At 36.5% G+C, this 23,412-nt stretch overlaps 1 protein-coding gene across 2 annotated transcripts in view; it reads right to left on the bottom strand.

The window, feature by feature from the left end:
- PDE4D (phosphodiesterase 4D) overlaps positions 1 to 23,412 on the bottom strand; it is a 1,102,929-nt gene that overhangs the window by 894,440 nt on the left and 185,077 nt on the right. The window contains exon 1 of one of the 2 annotated variants that reach the window (XM_044663805.1): positions 5,207 to 5,637. The exons of the other annotated variant lie outside the window; for it this stretch is intronic. Coding sequence (XP_044519740.1) covers positions 5,207 to 5,472 — 266 coding nt within the window. The 5' untranslated portion in view covers positions 5,473 to 5,637. Of the gene's footprint in view, positions 1 to 5,206; positions 5,638 to 23,412 lie in introns of those variants that run through there. 2 annotated transcript variants of the gene reach the window in all.

Genomic DNA, 23,412 nt, shown 5'->3' with positions numbered 1-23,412 from the left:
TGGTACATGAGGTCAACCTGGGAACTATAATGATAGAAAAACAGAGTAATTGCCATGTTTTTAAAGTGAGATTCATCTGAGATTCAGTACAAATAGAAGGAACTTGAGAGCCACAGCGCTGAATCTGATAGGATAGCTGGAAAAATGATGTGAAAATGGCTAAATGACACTGAAACTTTGAGCTGTTGTAATGCATTCTGGGAGTGGTTCTGAGAGGATAAAGGAATGACAAAAGAGAAGTTGTACAAGTGAAGTATCAAAAACTCTTTTTTGGACACACAATCCATTTCAAAACCATAATTAGGGGGAGCTGATGATGTGACATTTCTCCTAGACTGCCAAAATTGAGAAGTCACTTGCAGTCTTTTAGCAATGTAAAAACAATTAAATGTTGTTCTTAGTTAATAGAAATAATTATGTTATTTTTCTGTGTTTAAATGAGAGTTTTACTCAGGTCCTCTTATAAATAAGCTTCTATTTTATATCTAAAACTGGTTTGGGTGATGTAAAATGCATAATTCTGTATGTAATATACTAAAAAGAATTATTTTAGAGAATTAGTTTCTATTTTTTGATGTTCCATAGTAATATTTAATTACTTCATAAATAATGTAATTTAGTTACAGATAAAAACGTAAAAAACAGGCAGGAAATTTTTACAAAGTATACTATTTCTGAAAACTGTCCTAATTTTTATACCCATTCAACTCATTCATCACCACAATAAGATTCAGGCTGTCTTCCATCTGGTAGTAGTTATGAGAGAACTAATTGGTAGTGACTATAAGCACACTCATCTGATCAACAGATTAGGGTTCATTCTCATTTGTTTATAGCTCATAGGCTCATTTACAATTCTGTTATCTATTGTCCTATTACAGTAGATAAAGCAGAAAAACAGACCAGTAATGCAGTTTTATACATCTCTTCAGCTTGCATGTCTGTCAAAGTTCCCACCTATGAAAAATACCCTAAACATGAAAGTCTGGCTATTCCTTGAAAATGCAGATATTTTAGCCCCTTTTAGAAGCCAGGTTCTCCTCCTATCACCTATATAAGAATGTTATTTTTTTTAAAAGCAAATAAGCAGAAGAAAAAAAACCATGAGCAATATCTTGAAGAAGCCAGAGGGACTCTCTCATCTTTGTCATGTTTCCCACTATTGCTCCAAGTGATGATCCCTAGAAATCCAGGTGACACTGTAGTAGATCCTTGACTTCTCATCCTTCTCTCCTCCTCTCTGCTTGTCTTTCTAGAATGCTACTAGAGATGTCATCAGTGGCTTAGAACTAGAAAAGTTCTTGGTTCCACTGCTGGACATATGGGAGGGAAAGAATCCCAAATCCCACTGCCAACATTGTAGCAGTAGAGATTTATATTCCTGGCAAAATGGATATATTATCCCATAAAAATATAGTTTTATTCATTGTTGAGGATTTCTATGTGGTGTTAAAGTGGAATTTTTTAGTTCTTTTCAGGTACCGCATTGGTTGAAAGGGCACTTGTAGAAAGGCCTGCAGACAGGACCTTGATATCATTCCAATCTGATTTTCAATATTTCCATAGGAAAGAAGTGGGAGAACTGAATCCTTGAGCATACACATTTCCTTTACTCTCATCCCACCTTAGAGACAGCCCTGAAATAAGCTATCTTTCATTATTCATTCACTTATCCAACAGATATTTTTTGAGCACCTGCTTTATATAGGACATTATGCCAGGCACTACTGGGGAAATGAAGAAGTAGACACTTTAATCTTTGTCTTCTCTTTATCAAATCTAATAGGAAGATGAAACATGGCAGTCAAAAACAAGAATTCAGTCTATGGTGAGTGCAATGAGCTAAGAGAAGCTAAGGCAGCAATAAAAGGCTTCATGGAAGAACTGACAGGTGAGCTAAACCTTGAAGGACATTGATTGACCATGCAGTACAGTGGAAAATGTAATAAATTTGAGGTCTGAACAACTGGGTTAGAATCCTACGTTTGCTGATTCCTGCCTTTGTCATCTTTAACAAGTACCTTCTCCTCTCTGGGGTTCAGTTTCCTCACTTACAAAATGAGGGGCTGTACTAGATGACCATGAATGTCCTTTCCAGCCTTAATCTATGATCTGATGATGCCGAGTTCCCTTTGGTAAGGGAGAGCGTTCTCATGGCGACAGTACAACAGGTAAAGATCCTAAGGCAGAAAAAGTGGTTTTATTCAATGATAAATAAACAATTTGACTAGAGTGGAGAATTTATGTGGGAGCATAACAAGAAAGAAGCTTCACAAAAAACTACACAAAAGTAAAAATTAAAGAAATCAATATTTTTCTGCATAATATTTATTTTTCCTTTTTTTAAAGCTCTTACCCTTCTATCAATCTAAGTATTGGTTCCAAGGCAAAAGAAAAGGAAGGGCTATCAAGTGACTTGCTCAGGATCATGCAACCAGAATGTGTCTGAGGCCAAATTTGAACTCAGGACCTCCTTTCTCCAGGCCTGGTTTTCTATCCACCAAGCCACCTAGTTGCCCTCTTACCCCAGTTTAATATTTCAAATGGAAAGATAATTAGAAAAAAAAAGGTGCAGAAGGCTCTTAATTCTAAAGATTCCTATTCTCTGTATTAAAATACTGTAATGTAAGATACTTTTCTCCTTTGATAGAGATCTTTATGCCTTGTGGAAGTGAACTCCTCCTGAGGCTATGAGATATAGTAGTTGTTTTTCCCTTGGTCTTCCTCTCCATTCCTTATCCCCCCATCCCCATTCTTATTTCTGGTGCCATCTTTCTGTTCCTCTGGCTTGGGACCAGATGAACCTAAATGAAATATTAGTAGAAACACTGCTCTTGGAAGTTTTCCAAATAGGACCAGAAAAGGAAGTGCCAGAAATTTCAAGAGAAAGACTGTTTTCATGAGATTTCCTGCCCAACTTATATCTCAAGGGGTCTAGAAATTTCAGATAACCTTAAGGTGAACTCTGGGTTGCTTAAACTCACTCAAACTAAGCACTGAAAGAACTAAGATCATTCACTCACTTAAAGAAATGGATTCAATGAAGTATCTGATACGGGATGTTTAAAAATCCAGCCAATTTCTATTTCAATTCAGTCAGGCCTCCCTGCTATACAACTATTTGTTTTCAATTCCACTTCATCTCTCTTTCTTATTTTCTCCTAACAGGCATCTCTTCTTTTCCTTAGGCACTTGTTCCTGACAAATTTATCTACAATAGTGCATATTACCCAGAAAGGAGTCAGTCTTAATTTCTGTTTCCTCTTGAAAAAAAAAAGTGAATAAATTGAAATACTTTTAATTACCTTCAACATGGAGAGATGATTACACAGTTTAAAGCTGGAAAGGACTTTGGAGATTTTCTAGTCTAAACCACTTGTTTTACAAATGGAGAAACTGAGGCCTAGACATGTTAAATGACTTAAGGTCACATTATAGCCAAGCTTGGATATAAGTTCATGTTCCTTTTGTCCAAACTAAGTGCTTTTTCAGTGACACTAAAATGGTTTCTCATGGCTCAGTAAATATTTATTAAGCACTTAAAATGTTTCAGATACTATACATTTCGTTGATAAAGAGATTTTCACTCCACGAGTGCATTATGTCCACTTCTTTGGTAGCATCATAACATCCTTCTTCTAACCTTTTCTTTCTGATATGCTTCCTTGTATGAAAACATCACTATTTCAGATTTTTAAATATATATCTTTTGTTATAGCTTAGAGGTCTATTTGCTGATTTATACCTTGTAGTCATATAGTTTTACTTTATTATACAAAAGGAATGAAATAATTGAATACAATTCCTTATCAGTATGCTGGATATTGTTTTTTTATCTTTTTTTTGAAAGAGTATTGATGATGTTTTGGTTATTTGACATAAATTCTATATTCCATGAATCTGAAGGTGCAATATAAGTCATACATATCAATATATTTCTGTGTAATAAAACACTACACCTTTTCCTTAATGATCAAAGCAAAATATTCCCTTTACTCAAAGGGAGAGACCCTCTTTCCTGTGTAAACCCTCTGCCATTACAAGTTTTGAGTTAGTTTTTTTTTTCTTTTTATAAATTTACAAATGATGAAAAGTGTAAAAAAACAACAACAACAAAAAAAACCACCCCTGGAAACAGAATCATCAAAAAGCAAAAGAAGGCCAGACATAAGACAGAAGTTTGAAATTTCCATGAGAAAATCAGGGTTCTCCATTGTTAAAGAATGTTTTAACAATATCTGTATACATACGCTGCAAACACACACAAGGGGTGTGCTTTTCTTTGAGGTAGCTAACACATATACAAAAGTCAGGTCCAATTTATTCTTGTCTCAAATTCATATTCTTATAGGAAATTTTGAAAAAGATTTGTTTTTATGGCTCATTCCTGTTAATTACCTTGATAAGATCACAGCTTCCCAAACATATTGCCTTAATCATTGGATGCTGTTCATTTGTCTTGTTCTCTTTGCCTTTTGCTAATTCCAAAAGACAGAAAAACTTTGAATTCAACCTTTCCTTTTGCCGAGATCTCTTCATTTGTCCCACAATCCCAATTCCCAAAAGAAAATCTTTTTCATTTGAATCCATACATACTCAACTTACTGAGGCTCTGCTATGCTAAACATCTAGTTCAGCTACTATGTGGCTTTACACTGAATTCCTAAGGACATATGTGTGTACACACACGGAGGGCATAACGATTCATTTCTTCCTAGTCACTAAGAGAGCAAATAGCACAGATTTCAAATAATATGTCTGTGTGTTTTCCTTTTCCTGGTTCTTTTTATATTCAGGGAGCTCTAGGGCAAGGCTTGTAAATATGTGGAAGAAATCAAAGAAAAGTCACTGCCTGTGTAAAAGAGAAACTGCATTCTTATTTGGCTTCTGGAATCCAGTTTTCTTGTAGGAACTTGCAAAAGGAAATAAACTTTCAAAGAATCAACCTCCCCTTAAAACATCCAGAATAACCGTCCCAGGGATTCCTGCCCTGACTGAGACACCTGTGTGATTCTTAAAATTTTATTCAAATAGACACTGTCCCTTGATAATCCCAAGCTGCGAATAATAATGGAGGGAACATATAGGAACACACGAACACACACACACACACACACACACACACACACACACACACACAGGAGAAAAGAACAAAGAGGGAGAGAGCCGCCCAGGAGCACTTCCGCGTGATATACGCAACTCTTACCATGTATGTGCCACGGTGAAACGACGTTGTTTGGGTATGTTGCTATTCAGAAGCATCCTGCGTAAAAGCCTGGGAGAATTCCTCGGAGAAATCACTGGAGACAGCTTGGGAGACACTGACTTCCTGGACACCTTGGTCTTTTCGTGCTGCAACAGGTTTTCCTTAAGGGACTTCACCAGATCCTCATTCAACCACGGATTTGCACAATGTGGATTATCCGCATCAGGTACAGTCAAGGTATCTGGGCTCGAGGTCTGCTGAGCCATTTCCTCCCGTCCACTTTGCGCCAACAGGCAGGAGCAGAGGCGGCTGCAGCCCCAGGAGCACGCTCCGGTGCCCGCGGGTGCCTCTTCCCGCTCTGCCGGGTGCCTCTTCCAGACAAATGTACAGAGCCGCCACTTAGGCACAGGTTATTCTGAGTGGCTACCGGCCTCGCGATCTCTCTCCTCTCTCCGCTGAGATTGACAGGGAACTCGGTCAAAGCAAGCACGCTTAACTGCTGCACCACGGAAGCCTATTAAACATTACCGCACCTCCCTCTTCGCAGTCCCCTTGCCAAAGATCACTTGCTAGCTATCATGGCAAATGAACATGGAAGGAAGTGACTGACTACGTTAGCACAGCTTTGGTCAGAGCTACAAAGCTGCTGCCTGTTAAACTATTGGAACTACTGTGCTGCAGCTGCTTGAGCGACTTCTACTTATGTTCATAAAAAGTACTGGGGGAGGGAGGGCTTAATCATCAGATGCCTGTTCATTTGTGTGGCTCTCCTAGCCCTTTGCTTATTTCTGAGTTCAGAGGAAAGAGAAACTTTGAACTTGACCAAGATCTCTTCATCTCTGTGCACCTCCAGTTCATAAAAGAAGATCATCAGTCTCTGAGACTTTAAAAAGACAAACTAAACACACACACAAAGAATAAACAAGCACTGCCTTAGAAAAGACAAATATTTCCCTGCCTGGCTGTGCTCACATGCTAGTCACCTTGCAATAAGTCCTAAAAGATTAGAAAGGTCTCTTTCTCCTTCCCTAGACAGAGAAAGCAAACAGCATTTTAAAATGAGACAGAGAGGACACCGTCCAGGTACAGGCTTCTCTAATTTGCCTGATCGTGGTCCCTGCCAAGCTCAGGACAAAACAATCTAGTAATATGGTCTGCCAGCTGGTTTCTGTTACCCTTTTGCATGAAGAGGAAAAACTTCCCAGTGGTGATGACTCTTTTTATGAAGTGATTTTAAAAGGATGATCAAATTGCTTTCCCTGTTTATATATGGTTTATCCATCAACTCTTTAAAAGTCACAATGAATCTAGTTGGTGGTTGCTTTCTTCTGTGATGAAGAAATTATCATTCTTTATCTATCCTTTCATATTTTCCCTCAAAATTGGCTTCAGACACTTTAGGAGAAAGAAAGCATTCCTAAGCTCTGAATTTTAGTACTTGCAAAAATATGCTATAACAATTCAAGTTAGTGATAAGAATCATCCCTCATGGTATGGCTTTGAACCCCTTTAAACCCAGTGCAGCAGTGGAATTGAGAACTAAAGATATGAGGAAAGATGTTCCTCGGGAAACCTGGTGATAATACAGAGACTTTGAAATGTCAAGAGAACTAAGGGAACTTGAGCCTAGAATGTTGGGTGGAGCACTTCTGAAAGATTTATGGGAGGTTATGGACAAGAATTTTACTGGGTGAAAAGGTGTGGATGAGATGTTTTGTGTACCATCAGAGGGAGTATTCACACAGATGAAACCACAAATTTATCTGTGCTAAAGAAAGGTATTTTACCATTTAAAAGCTTTTTAAAGAAACTTTTGGAATTCATCCAATTGCCTTACGAAGATAGGTTAATGTTTTTTTTCTTTTAATATGTCTTATAATGAGCATTTTGAAGGTACAGTTTTATACATAAATGTAGCATCAAAAGTCTGCAGATATTACAACAGCCCTGTGAAATATTAATAATAGCTAACAATTGCATGGTGCTTAAAGTTTACAAAACTCTGCATATCTTTGATGAACACATAACAAATCAGGTAGGTGCTATTATTGTGCCCATTTTACAGATGGGGGAACTGAGGCTGAGCTAGGTTAAGTAATTTGCCCATAGTAATAGCCAAGAAGTATCTGAGTCAGAACTGAAACTCAAGCTTTCAGATGCTTCTTCTGTGTTACAGATGAGGAAGCTGAAGGTAAGAGATGTTAAGTGACTTACCCAGGGTCACTAAAGAAACTATAAGTACAGTTATTAGGACTGAACCTAAGTCTTCCTATAATACTGAATATTTCTACTCCCTGCCCTGTCTCTTTTCTTTTCATCCAAGTGTTCACAATTAAAGCCTTGCAAAAGACAGATCAGTATTTTAAAAGTATCTGCAATAATAGGATACCAGGAGTCTTTGCTAACAGGAATCGGTGTTAGCCATTACTGATTAATGAGTGTATAAGCGTTGACCACATAAGGATTCAGATGCACCTCCCTCTTGACAATCCAATATGCAGAATCCCAAGGCACAAAACAGATAGGTTTTGATGTAATTGCGTATTGGTATTAACAAACGTCTTTAAGGAAAATGAAAGGAACCATTTCTGAAAAACAAGCTAAGTGGCTTTAAAAAAATTGTATTAAATCAAATCAAAATTTGATTTATTTTCATTGTTTCAAGAATTTGGATAAAGCAAATTTTATAATGTAGAAACAAATGAGTAGATATGCCCTCCTTAACACCATCCTTCCCTGAAAATGCTTGCAGCCTACTAGAGACTAATAAATAAATACGTGGGGGAAAAAAGATGACTTAGGAAGAAAATATAAATAATGCAAAGTACTATGCAAACATCCCAAATACCTAAGTGGTAAGGTTATGCAGAGGAATGGAATGGAAGCCAGGTACATTAGTTAGTAAGGGAAGTTGAGGAAAGAAAAAAGGATTAGTAGAGCTGAGAATATGTATTCCCAACTGAGAACAGTTTGTGTCCAGAAGCAAGGAGTAAGGATAAATGGGTTGTAGGTAGAGAGCAATACCATTAGATCCATGAAAACCATATCAGATCTGAAAAGGGGACTTTCAAAAATTACAAGGAAAAAATATCTAGGTGGAAATGCCTACATAGCACTCAACCACTACAATGACAAAATAGAACCCCTCCAAATTCCTGTGGATTGCTTGAGAAGGAAGGAGGTGACACTCAATCCCTCCAGAGAGCTATTACATCTGGGATGTAAGTTAATATAGGGGAAAGATATCTGGATTGGGAATCAAGAGTTCTACATTCTAATCTCAGCTCAGTTGTTAGATGTTTGGGTAGGGCCAACCACTTAGCTCCACTGGGCCTCAGTTTCCTTATCTGTAAAACCGGGTTATTTGCCTCAGTGGGTATCTTCAGTTCTAGGAATTCTGGTTTAAAGTTCAGACTTTTAAAGATCTAATAATCAGAAATGACCCTTTAGTACAAGAGTGATAAATATGCAGCCCTTACCTTGGTGATAGAAGCTGTAAAGGGGTGACCTCAGACCAATATCATCACATGTCCTGTTAGACACTGAATGTGGCAAATTGTCTTGGACAATTGTTTCATTATCAGAAAATCTATTTTAACAGTCTCCTTTATAGGTAGGTCATAGTTCACGTTCCATTCCCTTTTCCAGGGGCATGGACCTTCTTCTCTTTCTTGGTGGTCTCAGTTACTCTCAGGAGTTCAAATATCATCCCTATTACACACGAATCCCATATCTCCATATTAAACCCTCATCTCTTCAAAATCTTCATCACTAATTATCTATTATTGTTTAGTCATTTTTCAACCCTATCTGACTCTTCATGACTTCATCTGCAGTTTTCGTGGCAGAGATACTTAAGTAGTTTGCCATTTCCTTCTCCAACTCATTTTATGGATGAGGAAACTGAGGCAAACAGGGTGAAGTGACTTACTCAGAACCATAAAGCTATTAAGTATCTAAGGCTGGATTTGAACTCAGGAAGAGGAGTCATGTTGACTCCAGACTTAACGCTCTATCCATCAACTACCAAATCAATATTCCAAAAGTGAAGGTCTGACCATGTCACTCCTGTGTCTTTATGGAGGCTTTCCTCCATACCTCAAATACTTTCTCCATCTCAAAGAAGTCCTAGCTTCTTGGAAAGCACAGCTCAGATGCCACTGCCTATAGAAAGGCTTTTCGTATACCCTCAGCACTGGAATTCACCCCCTGACAATATTATTTTGTACTTATTCTGTATCTATTTTGTATGTGTGTACATGTTGTTTCCCTTACAATAGAATGGTAGCTCTATGAGGTCAGGGACCATTTCGTTTTTGTCTTTGTATCCTCAGATGTCAATCATAGTGCCTGTCACATAGAAAGCATTCATATTTATTGAATTGAAATGAACTGAATCCCTTTTGCCCCTCTGAGATAAAAATAAATTCCCAATATCCCACCCATAAAGTTTTCGCAAGTAGTTATTGTTAATTATGGTTGTTCAGTCATGTCCAAATGTCTATGACCCCATTTAGGATTTTCCTGGCAAAGATACTGGAATGGTTTATCTTTTCCTTCTCTAGTTCATTTTCTAGATGAGAAAACTGAATAAATAGGGATAAGTGACTTGCCCAGAGGCACATGATAAGTGTCTGAAGCCAGATTTGAACTTGTGAAGATGATTCTTCTCAATCTACTGTGCCATCAAGTTGTCCCTTAGCAAATGGGGTATTACTGAATAGTTTTTAGTAGCCTTTTCCCACAAACCATCTTGGTTTTTATATAGACATTGTAAAGGCCTCTGTGTATTGTTTTTTTTAATTATCTAAACTAAGACTAAAATGGGCAGCTAAGTGGAATAATAGATAGAATTCTGAACTTGGAGTCAGAGAGAATCTGGCCTCAAATACTTACAAGCTGTGTGACCCTGAACAAGTTATATAACCCCCTTTGCCTCAGTTTCTTCATCTGTAAAATGAACTAAAGAAGGAAAAGACAAGTCGCATCAATATTTTTGCCAAGAAAAACCCAGAGTCATAAAGAGTTGTACATGAATGAAAAACAACTGAATGCACAAGCTACTCTAGAACTAGAGACATTTGTTTTTGGACCAGACCTACTCTTTCATTGCCAGAGAGAACTTTCAATGAAGTAATTCCAGATATGGCCTAATTCTTTGTCAATTTATAGTCTCAGAAAATAGACTATGCAATTGAAAGCTTAAGTCACTTGCCCAGATCACAAAGCCAGTATGTATCAGATATAGGAAATGTGCCTTGGTCTTTTTGATTTGGTGGCTCATACTGGATATACTAAATCACACTGCCCTTCAGAAGAGAAACATAGGTTCCACATATTCCCAGGAACACAAAGCTAGAAACAAATTTTCTGCTTGTTAATTGGAAAATGAATAAACAAACTATGGAACAGGTATGTAATATCACTCTGCCATAATGAATGATAACTTTGAAGAAGCATGGGAAGGAAGACACAGAAATCAATAAAGCAAAGATACATGACTACAAATATTATAACAAGAAAAGGCAACACTAAAAGATAACAGATAAATATAATAGCTAATATTGGTTTCAAACCATGAATATTAATGCATTTCTTTTCTGTAAATTATAAGAATAAAAAATTACAGTTCTACTATCAGTCACAATTATTACATTAGATAGCTTAATGTGATATAATATGCATATAATATAACAATATAATATAATAACACTTTTAAAAAGAGATTTGTATTATACCTTTGTTTTACTGGGAATTAACTTCTATGTAAAAAATGGACAAAATAAGAGAAAATCAGGTACTGGGAACTTAATGCTCTTTTAAAAATTTTATTGAAACACAATGATAAATTTGTATCAAGTGCTGATTTCTATTTCTGGGCACTTCCTTTTCTAAAGATGTCAGATTGAGCTTGGCTGTTGAACTTCAACCATTCATCCGAAGGCTGCTTCTGTGGCGTATCTCACTATTGTTCAGGACCTGCCCACAGACCCAACCAAGCAACACAAGCATCATGACCTCCTGACTGTCTGCCCACTGGCAGTCAGGGGCATGTGGAACAAAAATAAAGGAACAAAGAACAAGACTCTTAGTTCCATGAATGGACCTGGCTAATCACTCACCAGCATTCTTACATATTCTTTGCAAATATCATCCTAGACATGTTTTGAAAGACTGACTTTACTCCCTCCCTCCCCCTCTAATTCAAGAATGGAAAAAGCTGTTCTTCTGCCTGGGGATTCCATACTAACAACTTGAACTAACCTAGATGTCATTCTGCAAATGTCACATGGCCCAAAGGCCAGAACAGTGACTTCCTACCTTAAGTCCCTAACCCTGTCACCTTTGGCTTGGTTTCATGATAATCTGTTTGCTCTCCAAACATCCATGATATATGCCACTGTGAATTAAAATTTCTTTGGATTTGAGAACTATGTGAAATCCCCATGCCCATGAAGTGACTTGAAACACTCTGAAGTATGGCAAAACCAAAGGAATGAATCACTGGTGTAGAAATGTAAATAGAGAAGTTGTAAGGATAAGAGAAGCAACTCTACGAAAGGGGCTGATGGGTCATTTTCATGATAATCCTGCAACCAGTGGATTGAAACTGCTTCCATTAGACTCTAACATCAGCCTTATATTTTTCTATTCCATATAATCTTGTTAAAATTAGGCACTTGTCTGAAAAACACCGTGCTCCTAAGTGACAGCCAAATAAGGCCTTAGGTTTTAACAAGTGGAAATTTGGAAGTGGGCGAAACACTTTGACAAAGTCACCCACGCTGGAAGCAGACAGTAACATTTCTGAACTATATTAAAGTTTTCCTTAATATTTTTTCATTGCTTTTTTTTTGTTTTAGGCCACTCGAGATCAATAATACTTATGGTTTGGGCAATTGATTATTCATAGAACAATCTTGGTGGTTTAAAGACTGGTAGAAAGAGGGAAAACCCAGCTCATTTCCAGGTGTCCTTCTTTTGCAATCAACTCTCCATTTTTATAATTATTAGAAGATGGTGGGAATAATTAAAAAGAAATCAGACAGTTTCTTTTTATTTATGTGTGCCTTCAAAACTCACCATATTCATTCTTTACCAGTAAATTCACCTTCCTGTTATTTTTCAATTGTTTCTGTCTGTCTGACTCATTGTTCCAAATGATGGAGATTTTTTTTTAGTTTATCTCTATTTTTTAAATTAAGTTTTACTGGTATGTTTTGTTTTTAGGTTACAAACATTTATAGATTATTCCCACTTAATGAGAGGTTTCCTGTACAAAGTAACGAAACCATTTTTGCATGCTGACTCTTTTGTCCAACACAGAGATCTTCCTTCCCTCTTTTTTGTTGTTGTTGTTCAGTCGTTTCCCATGTCCAACTCTCTGTGACCCCCTTTAGAGTTTTCTTGACAAAGATCCTGGAGTGATTTACCATTTCCTTCTCTGACTCATTTTATAGAGGAGGAAACTGAGGCAAACAGGGTTAAGTGACTTGTCCAGGGTTCACACAGCTAGTGTCTAAGGCCAGATTTGAACTCAAGTTTTCCTGATTCTAGTCCTGGCACTAGCAAGTACCTTCCTAAGTATGTTCAAATGAACCTGGTGCATTCACTGAACTATCATCTACTTACCATCCTTAAATAAAACCATTCCATATACCACATCGATTTTTACTTTGCAAAGCTATGGAAACCAAATGTGAAACCTCTGCCTGAAGATAAGTATAATTTTAGGTAAAATTCCCAAGAGTCTTTCATCTACATTCTTCAAAGTGCTTTACTCTATTTTGATTTCAGTACTTCTGAGTGCCAAGGCACTGTGGTCAGGGAGTGTCATGTAGTGGATAAAAGGCTAACTCAGGAGTGATCATGTCTCTGACATACACTATCTATGTAACTAAGTCTGGAAAAGTCATTTAACATCTTAGTGCTCTGGACAACTTTTTTTGTTTGTTTGTTTGTTTTTTTTAAACCCTTACCTTCTGTGTATTGACTTATAGGTGGAAGAGTGATAAGGGTAGGCAATGGGGGTCAAGTGACTTGCCCAGGGTCACACAGCTGGGAAGTGTCTGAGGACAGATTTAAACCTAGGACCTCTCATCTCTAGGCCTGGCCCTCAATCCACTGAGCTACCCAGCTGCCCTCTGGAAAATTTTTTAAGACATACATATTGCTTATCTCCACGCTGGTGATTCTTGAATCTACCTATCCTGCCCAAAATGGTGTGCTGACTTCCAATCTTGTATCTCCAAATGATTTTCAGACATCTCAAACCAGCCACCTAATAGATATCATAAAACCAACATGTCCAAAATGGAACTCACTATCTTCCTCTCTAAATCTTTACCCCCTCCTACTTTCTCTATTGCTAAAGAAAGCAACACTAGTTGCTCAGTACTGCAACCTAAGTGTCATTCTGGACTCTTCACTACCTCCCATTCCTCATATCTACTCTATGGTCAAAGAATGTTAATTTTACCTTTGCAACATCTCTTGAATTCATCCCCCTCTCTCATCTGACACTGCCACTACACTAGTGTAGGTCCTCATCATCTCAAGTCTCTCCCTTTTCTTATCCATTTTCCATTCAGCCATTAGAGTAATTTTCCTAATGCAGATCTCTTCATGTCACCTCTCTCTTTCAAGTCAGTAAACCCTAGTAGCCTTTCTGTTGCTTCCAGGATCAAATACAAAATACTGTTTGGAATTCAAAACCCTTCAGAATCTAGCCCCTACTTTTCCAGTTTTCTTATACTTACTACCTACCACATTTTTGTTGATCTAGTCACACTGCCTCCTGGATGTTCCACAAATAAGATACTTTATCTCTTCTCTCTGGACATTTTCTCTGGTTGTTGCCTGTAGCTGGTATGCTCTTCCTCCTTAATCCTACCCACTGAACTCAGTGGCTTCCTTTGGGTCTCATTTCTTCCTTTTTAGGAGCAATTGCTCATTTATATAAATAGATTGAGGTAAAAATGTTGTGATCATATAGAATATCATTTTCTCCTCATTGTCCATTCTTATTATTTTGTAATGATTTTGACTTTTGATTTAACCTTAAAAGTCAATAATATTATAAGAAGAAGTCAATAGTATGCCCCCAAGGTACCATATAATTTGATTAATCAGGAGATAGCTGTCATCAGCAAAAAGCTATCATCAAAAAATGAAAAATGTCCAGATTCTATTGAAAAAATCAGGCAACGATAAGAAAACATTAACTGATTCCAAAGGCAGTAACTGTCTGTTTAGATACCATTCAGTTCCTTGTTTTGTGTTGCTATATCCAGCTCACTGAAATCCTTGCCCCTAGCTCTCTTTTTGAATTTCATGTTCATGATATATGGGTCCGAGGCTTCTTAGGAATAAAGAAATCTTTGACCTCCTACTTCTTTGCCATGAAATATACTTTCAGTTTTCGTCATCTTCCCCAATGTCAGTCTTCATTTTGAAGTCACTAAATAATATATGGACTTGGTTTGGATAAAGGATCTGGCCAACATCTTCATTATATCTCTCTACCCAATCATTGCTTGCCACAGATATTGGTTCAAATGCTGCAACTATTTCGTGTTAGTTATTTTGGCTGATGTTGTTACATCCGTGGTACTCTTAACGCTTATCCTCAGCAGGGCAACTTGATATGTCTAAATGTTCTATAACATATTTCTCATTGCTCTTAGACTCTTGATGAAATAAATCCATAGATACATACACACATATATATATCCATATCTATACATACATGTATATGTATATAATTCATGACAAAGAGGGAAGGAATAAGTAATATTTAAATGCCTACTATGTTCCAGAGCTTATGCTAAGCACTTTACAAAAAATATCTCATTTGATCAGACTATATAATAAGATAGTCATATAGGAAAGAAAACCAGGTAGTGGAGAAAAAGTAGCAAATGATTAGCATAATCAACAAATTCTGCATCAGTACTGAAGTGGGAACATTGCTCATTAAGAGCCACAAGTCAGTTGGGGACAACCTCACTGAATAAGTGGGACTTGAATGAGACCTAAAAGGTAAGGTGAATTATAGATGAGCAGAACTGGTCCAGGAGAGTGAATTCTAAACAGAGGGAATTCTAGGGTACAGAAGAAGAGTGAGCAAAAGGAAGACTATGTGCAGTGCTTAGATTAGGTTGGTGGAGGAGGATGTTTTCTTAGTTTGGAGACAACTTTGGAGAGGCACAGAATACTAGATTTTTAGCTTCAAAACGAGGCCTAGCAATCATTATATCCTACCCTCCTACCTAATTTTTTTCCCAACAAGTATCTCAGCTCCTCCCCGTGTCCCCACATCACAGAAGCTATCCGTCTAGATATGTTGAGAATGACATGTTCAAATTAAGTCTAACAATCACAATTTATTCTATCCAGTTTTAATTGTGTAGCTGTGTATATGGTTCTCTTGGTTCTACTAATTTCATTATTTTCGTGTGTATTCACTTCAATATTACATGTAGTTCTTTCCAGGTTTTTTTTAAATTAGCCTGCTCTTTGCTTCTTATGGCACAGTAGTATTCCAGTGCAATCCTATGTCCTCCTTCCTAAAAATAGGAATTATCTTTACATTACTGAAGGATGAGATTATGGAAGTTTGAACACATATAAGATAATGACACCTTGTTTTTTTTTTTTTTAATTTCACTGCCTTCTATCTTAGAATCAATGGTATGTATGGGTTCCAATATAGAAAATCTTTAAGGACTAGATAATGGGGGTTAAGTGGGTTGCATAGCTAGGACGTATCTGAGGCCATATGTGAGGACCTCCCATCTCTAGCCCTGGTTCATCATCCACTGGGTCACCTAGCTGCCCCTGGGACTTATCTTCAGGAAATGAAGAGTCAATAAAGGGTCTTGGGCACAGGGACTCTGAGAGGTATAAAATAGTATTTCAAACAGATTGAGTTTTCAGAGATGTTTAGGGTATGGAATGGAAAGAGGCTCTAGGAAATTATTTAGAAACCAATTTTAAAAGTCAAGGTACATAATAAAGTAGAGAAAGGCTGAACTAAGGTACTAGTAGTGGTCATGAAAAGAAAGGAATAGCGTCTAGGTACAAAGGAAGGATTAGCAGGACTTGGTGACAAAGTAGCTACAAATGGTGAGGAAGAAAGAGAAGTCAATAATAGTTCCTGAAGTACCATTTACTTTCATTAATCAGGAGATAGCTGTCATCAGCAAAAAGCTGTCATCAAAAATGAAAAATGTCTAGGCTCTATTTTAAAAAAAAGTCCAATTTGCCTTGATTTATGTCAAAACTACATTTTATATGTACAAGGAATACTCTCAAGTTTAATTAATTTTAATTGAAAGATAAAACCTGCTTAAGCATATGCTTTATTCTGGGCTCCAATCAACACATTGTGAAAATCTCTTCAGAAACAGGAAGTCAAGATTTGGTTTGAACAACAACTAGCATTATAGAGGATATAGTAATAAAAGGCAATATAAACATAGCATGTTTATTCTCTTACCTGAAAAAAAAAAAACTTACTAGATGACTTACACAGGAACCTTTTTCCCCCCTCCTGGTCTATCTCAAGTAAGCCTGAAAATCCCTCCTTTGTCATTGTCACTGTGTCACCTTGGGAAGGCATTTGCTATTATCACCAGTCCTGTAGACAGTAGTTTTTGACCTTTGCTTCATTTTAATTGGAATATAATCTTTCAGATCACTGAGATCCTTTGAGTGGGCAGAACATCTGGGCACTCTTGGCCTTGCCTAGTCAACAGAAGATAAAAGATCTGCTTATCTCTCATGTGCTACCTGGCTACTCCCAAGTACAAGCAAAGCAGTATGCCCTGTTCAAGGGGGAGTACCACCTCTCCAGCCCTGCAAGTCAAAGAAGGTATAAGGCCAAGGGAGAAAGAAGGGAGTGGCTTAGTTCTCTTGTGAGTAGAATAAAAGGTGGAAAGAGGTCAAATTCAGGAAAGGGGCCTGAGCCCAAAGTGTAATCTCAGGCCAATCAAGGATTTCCTGACTACAGTCTTGCCAATTGTTCTTTGTTCTAACACTTTCCTGAAGGAAAGGAAATAAGATGCCAACCATTTTCTAGTACAACTTTTGCTTGGGGTACATAATATCCCAAGGTTTATTTGAATTCATTAATTAGCAAAATGTTACATTCCATTGTCCAATAAAATTATGGCGTACACAATCTCCACTTAACCTCCCCAGGTCTCAGTTTCCTTATCTGTAAAAAAAGGGGGCTGAACTATTTAGGTTCTGAGGTACCTTAGAGTTTGGATTCTACTTCAATGCCTTATCATGGCATCCAGTTGTCCCTAAATTCTTCCCATGATGGAAGCTCAACTGGTTTTGTAGTTATTCATCAAGAGGAAATTACAGGTGTTTATCAAATACTCCTGGTACCACTGAGTTTCCTTTTATTAGGGAACAGTTTTTAATCCTTCTCCTCCCCCCCCCACCCCCACATCTTATGATGGCTGTAACTCTAAATCAAAGAACTCTGGAAAAAGTCATTCCCAAGGCAAAACAATTATTTTGACATGAAGTCTTTTAACTACACTTTGGCTGAGTTTGTGGGAATTCACCTAGTAACCTAGATCCTTCATATGAGGCTAGCCCAAAATTGTGCTCAGCAGCCTCAGCCCCTGTTGTGAGTTGAGGGCAATGCTGAAATGCCTGTTTTTCCCAACATGCCTTTTCTGAAGTTCCCACTGGTGGAATGCAAAGACCAGGCACAATTACAGAGATCCAATGATGAAGAACACTTCTGACAGATGATAAACTTGCCATTGTGGGAATCTGCTTTGCTTGATTATGCATATTTGGCCCAAGAGTTTTTGTTTTTGTCCCCTCTGGAAGGGGCAAAAGGTGGCAATAAATGCCTGTTACTTGAAAACAAAATTAAAATAAATTTAATACAAGAAACAAATTCCTTTGAGTTAAGAGTCTGTGTCTCCAGAGGCTCTGGTTAAAATGCAAACAATCCATTATCACCCATTAACAGTTTAGCACATTTAGTTTATCAGATTAGCCAGCCACTTCACACTGGGCCTTAAGGGAATGGGGCACAGTCCAGGTAAATTCTGATCTGGAACTGAAGTCAGAAAACTCCAGAGGGAAGAGGATGGAGCCAGACTGGGAACCAGAGTAGGATCCTTGTGAGCCTTTAGGCATCTATGAGAACTGTGCATTGAGAGAGGGCTGCACACCAAAACAGGATTATGCTAGAGAAGGTCAAAGACACACTTTTAAAAGAAACATAATTTTGCCTGTGGCAACCCTCCCTTCTGGAATGCTTTCAAACATATTTATCATTATTTGAATAACTCTATCTTTAAGGCTTCTCTCCTACATTGTAGTTCAAGTTCAATCCAGTTCTAGCACAAGGAAAAAAGCCCTTTATTCTCAGTCAAACCAACTACCAGCAACTGTGTATTATTCACTTTAGGTTTCCTGACAAATTGCAGTCAAGAAAAGATCCAAAAAAGGAATTTTCAAAATCTACATCGACATGAAATTTACATAAAATTTGTTGATAATATTTTTACCTTGAGTTCTATTTGGTGTACAGGTATTAATGCATTTTTAGTTTACATTTACAGGCATATTCAATTTACTTTTAAAAGTAGTACATTAAGAAGATAATCCTTTGCTAATTAATGTAACTGATTTAGAAGTTGAAGAGAAGATCTACACATTTGTGAGATTCAATCCAAACTATTTAGCTTTCAACTTCAAATATAGTGAGAATTCAAATTTAATTTCTCCAAATGGGGTAAACATATGTTGTTATGGAGAGATTTGGTGAAAAATTCACCTGAAGTGAAATGAGAACTTGAAATTTAGACATTCTTGTGGAAATAAAATGCATTATTATTTTTTCAGAGATAGTAATTATGTTGGAGACAGAAAAACTTCATTGAAATAAACTACTAATTAAAGTCTTTGAGTGGAAAAGGACCTTCAGAGGTCATCTAGCCAATTCCTACCTAATTGACTAATTCTATCTGCCACATCTCCAATAAGTGGTAATTCACCCATTGTTTGTCAATAATTATGGTAAAGAATTCATGGCTATATACCTTGGGCAAGTCACTTAACCCCATTTGCCTCAGTTTCCTTATCAGTAAAATGAACTGGAAAAGGAAATGGCAAACCATTTACTATCTTTGCCAAAACAAACAAACAAACAAACAAACAAACCCAAAGAGGGTCACAGAGTTGGACACAACTGAAAAACAACTGAACAACAACAAATCACCACATTCTAATTTTTAAAGTTTTCTAACCAAATGCCTTTTATTTAAAAACAAAAAGTACATCAGTAAGACATTTTATTCTTGAAAGCTCTAGTTGTTAGAAAGCTTTTTTTTTTAAAAATTGGAACCAAAAATAGGGGTATAATTCAACTTAACTGAATTCAATAACAACGAATAAAATGAACTGTGTTAGGGCAAAACAGGAATTATACCTATTCTCAAAGAGCTTACATTCCACTAGCTAGAAACAACATGTATGCAGATGAATAAGTAATTAATATAAAATATGATATATATATATATTTGTGAAATATTACAAAGTAATAAGGAATAGGGAAAGAAGAAGAACAAAAAACTAAATGTGTGACCTTAATAAATATGTAAGTTGCCTTTGTTGCATCTTGGAGATCTAGATCTCAAATATTCAACAAATTATCTGAGATATTATGTTTTTAAGCAGTAGCTTTTACTATAAGGACTTTAAAAACAATTACACCAATCTCCTCTCCTTTCCTTTCAATTTCAAGGCTGCATTTGAGAATGGACCATCTGATACTCTGTCCTCTTTCTTTGGCAGTAATGAATGGGTATGCTTCAGAACTATTTGCTAATATAAAAGCCTAGTTAGCTTAGTCTGGAAGTAATTGTCATTAGCAACCTTTCCCCTTGGCAAATCAACTAGCTCAGATCATTTCTCATCACCTGTTCTCACCACCCACGCTGAGACACCAACAGCAAAGATTCCTCTTGCAGCAGGAATGCAAGAGCAGGACACATCTCATGTAGCTGTTCTAGAGGGACTAACCTAAAGAGAGGTGCAAATTCACACAACAGATCCATTTTCGAAAGCACCTTAGGTCCTGTAGGGTGAGAATTCCCAGAGTACCAGGATAGTATCCCAGGTATGGAATGCCAGTATTCAATCTAATTAATCTTTTAAAATATATATCTACTCTTCGTATAAGGAATTCTCCTCTGCATCAGGAATACAGAGATGAAAACCAACAGACCTTGAACTAATGATCTTAGCATCTAGTAAATGAGGATAAGACAGCAATATAAAACTAAATACAAAGTAAGGTAAAATATAAAAAAGGCAAAGAAGGACCTTAAACAGAGAATTATAAGAAATGGGCAGACAGTGACTAGAGATGGTAATAACATCTGTAGTAGTATCTGCTCTCAGGAATCTGACAGAAGTAGTTGGATCAAATCACTAGCATCACAGAGAGAGACATCTGTTTTGAAATGGCCAATGCTGGAATGATTATTAGACTGTGAATATTTGTTACAAAGATATGCTCTCATGTTATGGGATAACCTTTCTTTCTACAAAACACAGGGAGAAATTGTTTTAGATAAAAATTGACTTTGATGCTAAAATTGCTATTTTGTTCATGTGATTATCTCAATCACCATTCCATGGAGTCTTCACTAGTTGTAACACACACACACACACACACACACACACACACACACACACACATATGGTTCTTATGATTTTTTTTTATTTTGAAAAATTTAGAAAAAAAGTAGAAAAGCATGCTTTCCCTATTCCTGTTTCACTTTCCCCATTAGTCTTTTTTGCTGTTCTTATCCTTTTTAATATTTAGGATGTGATGTCCTCTTCCAATTTTATTGCCTTTTGAATAGATCTAAGAAATAGAAAGTACTTTTCCTTCTAGCATGTCCAAAGCTGGTGCTTGACAACTCATTGCTTCTTTCCCCATTCATTAAATGGCTGGTAGTTCTAATACTTCACTGAACTGAAAAAAATATTTCCATAACAAAAGTTTCCTAAATTCTGACCAGTGTTCACATATTTGAAGCAGTATTTCACAGAATTAAAATAGTGTAACAAAATAATTTGCTCAGTCTTTTGGAGCATCTCATGATGGAATTTGACCTGTATGACATGATTTTCCACATTTTTTATCATATAATGAGCATTACAATGGGAGTAGGGGAAAAGTTAAGAACTAGTTATGTGACTAAGCTTAAAAGAACATAATACATTAGAATTTTACTTGAGATCAAATTGCAAAAATATTTTTTCACTTCTTCATACTGATTATATTTATATTATTTGTAAATTTGAGGAGATGGTTAATCATTCTTCCATCCAATGCACTGTGATTTGACTGGAAAGTGTAATAAAGTATAGATTGAACTTTTTGTGTGTGTCATAGACCCTTTTGGAAGTCAGTTGAAGTTTATAGATCTCTTAGAAAAAATTTTTAATATATCAAAAAATAAGATTACAAAAGAAGGTACTCATATTGAAATATAATTACCAAAAGATTTAAAAAACTATTTCATGAACCTTAAGTTGAAAACTCCTAGCATGGAAGTTACTTTAGTTACAGCAGAGAGAGTATGTTTAAAGTAGCTCTTTTTTGTAGTGCAAAGAACTAGAAGAATGGCTGAACGAAGTCTATTTATTATTGTACCAGGGAAAATGATGAAAAGAATGGGTGCAGAGGAACCTGGAAATATTTTCATGAACTGATGCAGAGAAAAATGAGTAAAACCAAGAGTTCAGTTTATACAATGATATTATAAAGTCAAACATTTTTTAAAGACTTTAGAATTCTGATGCACTGGACATCCGTTATTTCAGAGAAATGATAACAAGGAATATTTCCTACACCTATCCAAGATGTAGAACAAGACATGCATTTTTGGACTTGGATAATATAAGATTTTTTGTTATTGTTATTTGACTATGCATATTTATTTCAAGGATTTTGTGTTTCTTTTCTTTTCCTTTCAAATTTGAGGCATGATGGGATGGAGAGAAAATAAATGCTTGTTAAGTAAAAAATAAAATTAAAAGAAAGAAATTATAATGTAAAATGAATGCCTTTTGCTTTAGGTGCATAATTCATTGCTAACAATGTGCTAAGTAAGGTCTTTTGAAAATATTAAATATTTTCATTGGCAAAAATATCATTTACTGTAAAATATTTCCTCAACAGAAACATGACAGTTTCAATGAATGCTTCCTATCCTGGTAATGTGAGGAACAGTATTCAAGTGAACCCAATGATAACTCCTTAAATTCATTTCATTTTTAAATAATACATTTGGCTTATCACTTTTATTTGCAGGTGAAACAAAACACAGAAGCACATTCAGTATTTCTGTATGATTTCAGGGTACAAATAAGACAGGTCTCATATAATTTCTGATCTTTTTCAAGAGAAAAGGAGAGAAAGAGTTGGGAAATATATAGTTCTTGCCACGGAAGAGAAAGACATGCGGTTCCAGTTATATAGTCATCTTTCTTTGTTTTAGTTGGAAGTGGAGAATGCCAGGGAGAGAAGCCTTGCTGAGATTACAGTCCTGGAATCCTGCCTCTCCTACTCACTACTGACGTAAACTTCACAAATTATGTATCTTCCTATGCCTCAGTTTCCTCAATGCATGATCAAATGATGCTTATATGCTGTTTTGATAGTTAACAAGATGTATGAAATATCCTCTGCACTGAATCATTCAATAACTGGAAAATATTTTATAGGTTCCTATTATCACAGAAGTTTTTGTTTTTAAAAAAATATGATCACATCCTACCCCTGTACTTGGTGCTCCAACTATTTATGTCAAATTTAGAGAAAGTCTCTTCTCTTTCTATAGGATATAGGGAAATGCAAAGAATAAGAATGACTTGAAAAAGACAAATAGGAAGAATTCAAGTTTGACCTTCAGAAACCTGATAATCCTTTCACACCTGAACAAAAATCCCCTTTACAACATACTAGAAAAATGGTCACCTATCTCATGCTGGAAGATCTAAAGTGAAATGAACCTCCTACCTCCTGAAGCAGCTCCATTCTTCCTTTGGCTAGCTTTAAATGATAGGAAGTGTTTCTTTACATCAAGGATACATTTATTTCTTGGTAATTTCTACCCATTACTCTTTTTTCCCTCCTGGAGTCAAACCAAATT

This window comes from Gracilinanus agilis, chromosome 1 (assembly GCF_016433145.1).
Source record: "Gracilinanus agilis isolate LMUSP501 chromosome 1, AgileGrace, whole genome shotgun sequence".
In the NCBI taxonomy this organism is placed as follows: domain Eukaryota; kingdom Metazoa; phylum Chordata; class Mammalia; order Didelphimorphia; family Didelphidae; genus Gracilinanus; species Gracilinanus agilis.
This window is presented reverse-complemented; position numbering and strand designations above follow the sequence as displayed.